The sequence below is a fragment of the Leuciscus leuciscus genome, assembly GCF_965113295.1.
Source record: "Leuciscus leuciscus genome assembly, chromosome: 17".
Classification (NCBI taxonomy): domain Eukaryota; kingdom Metazoa; phylum Chordata; class Actinopteri; order Cypriniformes; family Leuciscidae; genus Leuciscus; species Leuciscus leuciscus.
In genome coordinates, this window is record NC_138741.1 from 3,499,160 (window position 1) to 3,509,547 (window position 10,388).

General features: G+C 39.8%; 2 protein-coding genes across 2 annotated transcripts; both read right to left on the bottom strand.

Moving 5' to 3' along the window:
* Positions 1-2,408: 2,408 nt before the first annotated feature.
* On the bottom strand, positions 2,409-4,785 carry LOC309478963 (zona pellucida sperm-binding protein 3-like; the record flags this gene model as incomplete). Its single annotated transcript, XM_082142809.1, has 7 exons — positions 3,912-4,785; positions 3,471-3,589; positions 3,290-3,393; positions 3,011-3,188; positions 2,753-2,870; positions 2,587-2,669; positions 2,409-2,508 (listed from the first exon to the last, which is right to left on the bottom strand). The coding sequence occupies exons 1-7, from the start codon at positions 4,449-4,451 to the stop codon at positions 2,409-2,411; spliced, it is 1,242 nt and encodes a 413-aa protein (XP_081998935.1). The 5' UTR covers positions 4,452-4,785.
* A 2,803-nt stretch (positions 4,786-7,588) lies between these two features.
* On the bottom strand, positions 7,589-9,838 carry LOC309478964 (zona pellucida sperm-binding protein 3-like; the record flags this gene model as incomplete). Its single annotated transcript, XM_082142810.1, has 8 exons — positions 7,589-7,675; positions 7,752-7,843; positions 7,921-8,003; positions 8,086-8,203; positions 8,334-8,511; positions 8,598-8,701; positions 8,779-8,897; positions 9,392-9,838. The coding sequence occupies 8 exons, from the start codon at positions 9,836-9,838 to the stop codon at positions 7,605-7,607; spliced, it is 1,212 nt and encodes a 403-aa protein (XP_081998936.1). The 3' UTR covers positions 7,589-7,604.
* Between the last annotated feature and the right edge of the window lie 550 nt (positions 9,839-10,388).

A 10,388-nucleotide genomic window follows, 5' to 3' on the forward strand; every position in this document is an offset into this window, starting at 1 on the left:
ACATATCTAGAGTGTATTCATGCATAGCTATGTCATATGACATACATTACATTTTGTTTGTTTTATTGAATTATATCATTTTCAGTAAAAAGTAATATAAGTAAGTATTGGTCAGCATTTATCGTTGTTATTATTGTATGTTTTGGGGTGGGATAGCAATGCAATTCATTCTGGGGTAATATAATTTTTTATATTAATGATACTTACATTTTTCGAGTATAAAATCAACAGTTTTCTCCAATGGCGAATCTTCGCACAGCTGCCCTTTGTGCAGACAAACGCTGAGGAAAACCGTTCTAGGTAGGACCGTCTTACTGATGTTATGAGGATATATATATCATGGGTTCGCATACATAATATGAGATTTTATACACAGGAAAAAAGAACCTACAAGGTTTAATATCTTAATATATATTTTCTTAAATAATTCATTATAATACATTTAAACAATGAATTTTTTGTTTTTTATAGGCCTAGGCCTGAGGCATGAAACGAGAGTTAAATTCAACAAGAAAAATAGGAAAACATAAAGCAGTTAGCCACTTTTGCTTGTGGATGAAAATGTTTGGATATAAAATAAAGAAATTATCAAGAGATGACAATTTTTGGATTTCGTAATAAAAATAAATAATATCGTTAAGGATAAAACGGTGGGTCACATTAGTAGGGTTAAATATAAGAACTTAAATTAAACCTAAATGTATTCACAAAATAAATGGGCAGCAGTTTCTTCAAAAAGACCACAAAATGAGCAAGTTTAACCAATATCAAGATATTTACAGACAGATGAATTAAACGTGTTAACGCTTGTTAACGTTTGTGATAACGCGTCGGAGGTCACATGATAACGTCAACATGGCAGATGTCCGGTTCGCATTCATACTTCAGGCTATAAAGTACCTACTCTTTTAGCGCTTTCGAAGTAAGTACTTATTGAAATTAAGTACCTACTCATTGAATATGCGGTTTCGAACACAGCCCTTGTCTTGCTGTGTCTCAATTCGCCTACTTATACTATACCCTAACAGTATGTACTGTTTTTGTGAAGACTCTCTATACTTGACCCATCGGTCACGCACATCAGCCATGTTTTGTAGTTTTCTGAACACTTTTAACTCGCGTTTGTAGTTCTGAACTGAATCCTCCTCCAAAGCGCAATGGGTTGTGGGCAATATTAGCCGTTATAGTGAGCACGGATCCACACTTCGAAAATCGACCAGAAATAGTAGACCATCTGGGGACTTCAGGCATACTCTTTTCAACATACTATGTTTTGGGACACACTTATTTTAATCTCACATACTGTTTAGGATGGATAGTATGGACATCGAGACACAGGGTCAGTCTCTCTTATTTGATAAAAGTGCTGTATCCGAAATCGCATACTTCCCTACTATATAATTGGCGAAAAACAGTATATGACAAAAGTAGTATGTTCGAACTTACAGAACTCATAAAAGAGTAGGCAAAAAGTACCCAGATGATCTACTCCTTCCGGCTAGATTCGAAAGTGTTCATACGATGGACACTTTACTATCCCATGAGGCCTCAGGAGAGGATTTGTGAATGGCAGTGAAGCAACAACTGATGCTGGAAGGTCACATGACAATGATAACATGGTGGATGTAGTATATATGGATTTCATTCATACTACACAAAACACTTTAGAGGTTGTGAAATAATTACTAATTCAAAATAAATACCTACTCAATGGAGTATGTGATTTCGGATGCAGCCATTTACATGACACCATTTAACTAAAAACAGGCAACTTTAAGCATTTGGCCATTTATTTTCATCACCACAGAGTTTGAGGCCTAAATGCAAACATTTAAAAATGGGTTTCAAAGTGCAAGTTTTTGAAAACAATATATTTGTATACTTATGTTAAGCATCACAATATTCATATACAAACTGTGAGAGCACAGGAATACAATAGAGAGATCAACTCCATTACATCAGCAGTGCTTCATGGTACAAGGTGTTCCCTGCAGAGCAGTTTTGGAATCATTTGTTTGCCAAATTCTTAAAAGCATCATGGATATGTTTTTCATCAGGAAATTCTGCTGTTAAACGAAAAACATGTGTTGTAAACTGATGGCTTCAAAAGCATATACCAATTAACCTTGGAGCTTACAGTAGCTGCATTTAAAATGCTCAATTTAAGATAACCTATGGAGAAAATGTATAAACTTCTGGAACCCTATGGTTGTATGGTATATGGGACTTGCGGCAAAATGACAAGTCAGAAACAAGCAAGGATTGGTTTGTCAGTTTTATTAAGAACCTCTCTTTTGCCCTTGTACCATTACAGGACCAAGTGAGGCCTTGCCTTCCCACTGAATGCCTAGAGAGAAGAGAGCCAAGTTAGAGCACTTGCATAAAGGCAACCTTAGAAAGAGAAAACGCTACCAACCTCCATAGGGAGAAGCAGCAAATTCACCATCAGGACCACATGTTGAGTCACAGCAGCCACAAACTTGGTCGTTTCCATCAGCAGCAATCCACCTGCAAAAAGACAAGACATGGAACCTTCAAAATGAACAAAGTCCATAATTTGTAATTAAATAAAAAAATTAAAATTACCCATTGGTAAAGGAACAAGATTTGCGCTGAGCATCACTGGGTGCAGAAGCAATAGTTGCCTTCAGAACACAGGTTATGTAAATCTGCAAGGGATGACAGACAAGTCACAAAACCAAAGCAGTCCAGAAGAGAAGTCAAATTAACACATGATATTCAGAATACATACAGAAGGACTGTTGCCCTCATGGAACATAAACGCCTCCAGCTGGAAATGGATCTTGTCAACCTGAGACCGAGGCATGAAGCGGGAGCTGGAAGCTGTAGTTTTGGCATCCACAAAGCACCTGACAACAAAATGATCACAAAGAGCAACTCATGAACGTCAACTGTAGAGCATCAAGCAACTAGACTTTACCCATGATTCTGTGACAGTGGTTACAAACAACTTAAAACAGTCCTACCGCATCAAGGGCCATGACCTTACCCATGATTCTCAATTAAGGAATATCTTGGAAGGGAGTTCACATCAGGTACTTGAGTGGCCACACAGCGGTCCACAAACACACGCAGAGGCACATGATTGTACTGATACACAGATGCCTCGATGTTAATAACATCACCCAGGAAATAGGAGTATGAAGGCCTCTGATAGGACCAATCATCTATACAAATAAAAATATAACCAATTATTTATTTTTTAAGTGCACAGCCACAATAGCAAGGGTAAATGTGTATTTTATTGAAAGAAACAACCTGTACCAACCCATCATGAGCTTCAGGGAGAACAGCAAGACTTCTTCACCAGCCTTGGTTGAGGCATAAGGGAACCATGTTGGCCTCAAGGCATCACTGCTTACATTTTGAAGCCTGCGGTTCATGAAAGTACCCATTAAATGGTCTCCCAGTTGCTCGAAAAAGAATAGAAAGTCACAGAGATCACTTACCTTTGATAATGGCATTGAACACCAACAATTGCACCATCGGCCCGGGTAATCGGAATACCTGCAAGCGCCTCAGGGGTGTAGGTAAGAGAGAAGGTGTAGACAAGCTCACCCTCATTCATCTGGAAAAAGACTGTGGTTACCAAGAGGGTCATCCCAGAGACTTAACATATACCAAGACAGTGCCCTCATATTGCTATGAATGGGAAAGTGCTCAGTGCAATAGTTGAATGACTCCAAAATAAGAGCATCAAAATGTTGTTGGTTTGAAGGGTTATTAAAGGCAAGTAGTTTGAAAATTCAGGATTTCCACATTCAAATAGATAGTACATGGTTTTCATTTGCAATGCCAGGGCAGCTAAGACCAAGTAAACTGACTTTCCTCAAAAGATTTTGGCTATCTTCCGCCACACCAAAATAACCCATTAAGATTTGAGTTCTTACCATCAGCAAGCTGATGCAGTTCTGTAATTCATAGTCAAAGATGAGCACTCTAGACTCAGGATCCTGACCAACAACAGGACATCCACCTAAAGACAGACCAGTTGGCTGGATCAACTGACCATTGCTGAAAAAGTCCTGCTGGACCTCTACAAGCACCCGATTCTCGCCGCATTGAACCGCTACGCTGCTGGGAGTCACGGGTTGCCTCAACTGGAAGTCCACCGCCAACTCACGCTGCGCCTCGGGAACAATGGGATACCTCCAATCCAAAGGCTTCACTGGACCCTGCAACAGCTGCTTCTCCTGAAGGCCAAAAGGCTCCTGTGCAAGGCTTTTGAAGTCGTGACCCAAAGGACTCTGAAACTGAGAAGCCACTTGCAAAGGGTTCCAGAGCCCTAGAGGAGAAAGGGCCGGACTTCTGGAAGCTGGATCTGATTTTGGCCCCATGCTTCTTGGACTGTGCCTTAAACTTCCCCAGACATCAGGCAGATCAAATGCAACAATCACAACCATCACTAAGACAACTTTCAGAAACCCCATCCTAACAAACTTTGACTCAAACACCACAACACACACCAGTGCTTAGCTTTGCCTGTTTGTACACCTTTGAATTAAGGTGGCTCCTCCCCTTTTACCTTAATTGATTACCTTTGATTCTCTTCTGGACCTGTAGATTTTATGCATCTCAGGCACCCACCGCTCTTCACATTCTGTATGTCTCTCTTATCTGACACATTAAGGGGGGTATTTACATGACACAATTTTCAACTAAATCTTTTTATGCATTTTGTTCATTTACACAACAACAGCGTTTTGGGCGCCTAAAACTCAAAGTTTTGAAAACTGATTTCAAAGTGCAAGTTTTTGAAACCGATACCATTATTGTCTCCTTGTAAACTACAAAAATATGAATTTATGAAAGCGGTGACATCATATGCATGCGTATTACGTGTTTGCAGTGTTTTGGTAGACATAGTGTATTGTTGCTAGTGTATTACAGTTTATCTCGATTGCTTAAACACATTTCTTGAAACTATGTCTCGTATTCTCAAAACTGTAAACACAAATCCATAACGTCTCACCCAATTCCCCAAACATCCTAGTAATCACACACACTACAACATAGTCTAACACACTGGTGCAATACATTCAAAACGACATTTCCGAAACTGGTAAGTGGTGTTGCTTGTGGTTCATTCATGTACTACACAGTACAACACACACACACACACACACACACACAGCAGCCATAAAGCATACAAGTATAAATTAAGTAAAGTTATTTATGCACTTGCAGGTAGGCTAGTTCCTCCATATTACAGTTATCTGAGAGGGTTTATTCACTGTGCAGTGAAATGGAAACAAATGGACATTACAAAGTCTTATACTTTCTTTGCTTTGGAAAGTTAGAAAATGTCCACTTACTGCACATATTTCAGCCACCATTTTCTTGGGAACAGATACAAGTGTTGGTGTATTATGTAAAAGTGCACAAAAGAGGAAAACACAATGTCATTACAATGAACTACACTCAGGAAAAATGTGATCAATAACTCATGGCAAAATATTTTTACATTAACATAAGTTTATCAGTTTTCACTTTCACAAGTCAAAGCAATTCATCATTACTCAAGATTTAACAGTTGAAATGACTATACGGCCTTAATTTAATGCAGAAAAAATTATTTTACAGTTTAGGCTACTAAGATCTTTTCTTATCTTTTTTCTCAGCCTTTTTCTTGGTTGCTTTTATAAACAGACAACCATTTATTTAACAGTGCCTTTTATAAAAGAGACTATAATATAACAAAAAATTACCATTATGTAGAATATATTTGTACTTCACTTTTATTTGTTCCCATGTTCTAGTGTGGTGACTCTGACATTACAATGAACAAGGTAATTATGCAATTATTAAAATACAAATATATAGGCTAATAAGTGATAAAAACATCTAACATGGCCACATCTAACGGATTTAAATTGTCTGCTACTTTTTGCCAGCCCTCTCTCCTGGCTTTTGTAGACTTTGAGGTGTTCCCTGGCGTTTTGATTAAACATTAAAATTCCAAATTAACTTCGACTATTAGTTCTTGCTCTGCTGAGGAGAAAAACTGTGCGCGCTCTTTGGTCACGCTGAGCAGCCAATAGCAGCATTCCTGATCAATGTTTCTACTATCGATACATATCCCCTTTTAACCCAGCGCATGAACGCGCAATTATCTCAGATAACTCAATCCAGCTATACTAATCATATCCGGCAAGTGTTCGAAGAACCGAGTTAGCCAGATCATGATTAGCACGATGATATCATCTTAGATGTGTAATTTGATCTCGGATGTAATAAGCAACGTACGAAGAACGAGCCCCTGATTATTTGTGTAACCGATTGGAATCTGAACAAAAATTTTTGATGTCCACATTATATATTGCAACTAATTCAGATCTGATTTGTGTATCCATGCCGCTCTTTCACTTTCCGTAATTTCTGCATTGATTTCTATGGAAATTACGTTGTGTTGGTAAGCATACGCCAAAAACAACTGCAACATAGGGGTCTGCAATGCAGATGTCTTATTTACAACGTGTATTAGCCACCGCACTGGACTACTGCATCTTCTTAGGCCACAACAGAACCATAGGAAGCTGGTATGAGCAGCTTTATTCCGTGCTGTCGTCTCCACTGGTTTCAAACCATGTCTTCATTATGTTGTCATTTTCTGCTCATTGAGCACTTTACAACAATCTTGTTTCTGCAGCGACTTTCAGCATGTTTCATAAAACAGCATCTGATGTTAACATTTTGTGTGACATGAGAAAGTTGCATAAATCACATGAACCCCAATCATAGCAGTCAGATTGAAACTGATTTACAGAAATGTGATTCAAAACAATGTAGCTTGATTTGTAATAAATAAATAAAATTCACACTTGCTAATTTTTATTTCATTCAGATTAGGACTGACAGTCTTAATATAGCTAAAATGTGCAGATGAGTGGATCCCTTGGACCAGGACTGAACAACCACTACATTAGCAAATGAGAATTCTAGAAAGTCACTAGAGGGCTTTAAGATATCTACATTCATACACAATTTTACAATCAAGAAACTGACAGCTTGTAAAGATAACGTCAACTAACGAGCACATGAGTGCAAACAAATTATAGACTAGTTTCATGTACACCACTACAGCTTAATGTGATCAAACTCCTGTGGAAGCTGATTACAAACAATTGTCACAATATACACAAACACAGAGTACAGGAATGATAGAGAGACCAAGTCCATTACATCTGCAGTGCTTCATGAGACAAGGTGTTCCTTGCTGAGCGCTTTTGGAATTCTTAAGAGCATCATGGGTAATTCTTTTTACCAGGAAATTTACAGTTAAACAAAGTAACTAACTGATGACTTCAAAAGTATATATCAATTAACCTTGGTCTTACACTAGCAGCCTTTAAAAAGGTTCTTTTATTTAAATTCCCTATGGAGAAAAACTTCTGTACCTTTGCAAGTCCCATATAACAATGCAACCAAAGGGTTCCAGGCTATATGGGACTTACAAATGTACAATAGGACTATCAGTTTCACCACATTGGCAGAACGAGGCACTTCCAATTATAAAAAAAAAGTTAAACCAGACATGACGTGAAATGAGAAATCAGATGCAAGCATGGATTGGTTTGCCAGTTTTATTGAGAACCTCTCTTTTGCCCTTGAACCATTACAGGACCAAGTGAGGCCTTGCCTTCCCACTGAATGCCTAGAGAGAAGAAAGCCAAGTTAGAGCACTTGAAAAACAAAAAAATGAAAAAAGAAAGAAAACACAAGCTACAAACCTCCATAGGGAGAGGCAGCAAATTCACCATCAGGACCACATGTTGAGTCACAGCAAGCACAAACTTGGTCGTTTCCATCAGCAGCAGACCACCTGCAAAAAGACAAACATGAAACCTACAACATCAGAAAAGTCGACTTAAAATAAACCCCCCCAAAAAACCCATGTACCCATTGGCAAAGGAACAGGATTTCCGCTGAGCGTCACTGGGTGCAGAAGCAATAGTTGCCTTCAGAATACACGTTATGTAGATCTGCAAGGCATGACAAACAAGTTACAAAACCAAAGCAGATGGAGGAGGAGTCAAATTATCTCATGATATTAATAGTACATACAGAAGGACTGTTGCCCTCCCGGAACATAAACGCCTCCAGCTGGAACTGGAGCTTGTCAACCTGGGACCGAGGCATGAAGCGGGAGCTGGAAGCTGTAGTTTTGGCATCCACAAAGCACCTGACGACAAAAATCAGAGAGCAACTCATGAATGTCAACTGTAGAGCATCAAGCAACTAGACCTTACCCATGACTGTGGTTACAAAAAGCAACTTAAACAGTCCTACCGCATCAAGGGCCATGACCTTACCCATGATTCTCAATGAAGGAAAATCTTGGAAGGGAGTTCACATCAGGTACTTGAGTGGCCACACAGCGGTCCACAAACACACGCAGAGGCACATGATTGTACTGCTTCACAGATGCCTCAATGTTAATAACACCACCCAGGAAATAGGTGTATGAAGGCCTCTGATAGGACCAATCATCTATACAAAAAAAAAACACTTTAGGCACAGCCACAATAGCAAGGGTAAAGGTTTATTTTATTGAAAGAAAAAACACCTGTACCAACCCATCATGATCTTCAGGGAGAACAGCAAGACTTCTTCACCAGCCTTGGTTGAGGCATAAGGGAACCATGCTGGCCTCAAGGCATCACTGCTTACACTTTGGAGCCTGTGGTTCATTAAATTACCCATCAAATGGTCTCCCAGTTTCACGAGAAAGTGCAGGAAGTCAAAGAGATCACTTGCCTTTGATAATGGCATTGTACACCAACAATTGCACCATCAGACCGGGTAATCGGAGTACCTGCAAGCGCCTCAGGGTTGTAGGTAAGAGAGAAGGTGTAGACAAGTTCATCCTCATTCATCTGTAAAAAGATTGTGGTTACCAAGAGGGTCATCCCAGAGACTTTACATATACCAAGACCGTGCACTCATATTGCCATGAATGGGAGAAGGTGCACTGTGCAATATGGAAGAATTCCTGAAGAGCAAAATCACCAATTAATCAAGTCTTCACATCACTACAGCTGCCCTAAGAAGCTCCAGTGTTGCCAGAGATAGTCAATGTTTTGGAGACATGCACATTGGCTGCTCCTGGGTAACACTATTAAGGCACAAGATTTGATCTGGTTTCTTAAGTTCCTTTCATACTATTTGTGGGTGAGTTTACATCATATGTTGTTTGAAGGGTTATTTAAAAGGCAAGTGCTTGAAAATTCAGGATTTACCCATTTAAATAGAACTTGGTCTTAGTTGCCCTGGCATTGCAAATGACAACCAAGTTAACTGACTTTCCTTGAAAGATTTTGGCTCTCTTCTGCCACACCAAAATAACCCATTAAGATTCATGAGTTCTTACCATCAGCACACTGTTGCAGTCCTGTAATTCATACTCAAAGATGAGCACTCTAGACTCAGGATCCTGACCAATAACTGGACATCCACCTAAAGACAGACCAGTTGGCTGGATCAACTGACCATTGCTGAAAAGGTCTTGCTGGACCTCTACAAGAACCCGGTTCTCGCCGCATTGAACCGCTACGCTGCCGGGAGTCACGGGTTGCCTCATCGGGAAGTTCCCCACCAACTCACTCTGCACCTCAGGAACAGTGGGATACTTCCAATCCAAAGGCTTCATTGGACCCTGCAACAGCTGCTTCTCCTGAAGGCCAAAAGGTTCCTGTGCAAGGCTTTTGAAGTTGGGACCCAAAGGACTCTGAAACTGAGAAACCACTTGCAAAGGGTTCCAGAATCCTTGAGGAGAAAGGGCAGGACTTCTGGAAGCTGGATCTGATTTTGGCCCCATGCTTCTTGGACTATGACTGTACCTCAAACTTCCCCAGACATCATGCAGCTCACATGCAACAATCACTAAGACAACTATCAGGAACCCCATCCTAACAAACTTTGACACAAACACCTCAACACACACCAGTAATTGGCTTTGCCTGTTTGTATACCTTTGAATTAAGGTGGCTCCACCCCTTTTACCTTAATTGATTACCTTTGATTCTCCTCTGGACCTGTAGAGTTTATGCATTAGCCAATGAGAGAGTGCTATAATGTCACTAGCCAAAAAAAGGCTTTAGGTTTTAATCTAAAGTCTTTTTGCAATTAGGAAACTGACAGTTCATCCATGATAGAAACTTTGGCTGCGTTCGAAACCGCATACTTCCCTACTATATAGTAGGGGAAAAAGAGTAGGCGAGCGAAAAAGTATGTACGAATCCTCTGTATTCATAAAAGAGAATACAGAATACAGAATACTCCACCTGCCCTTATTTCCTCAGATTGTGAAGCACAACACATCACGCAACAACCTCAGGCACGAAGGAACGGCTCACCTCTGGCGGTCA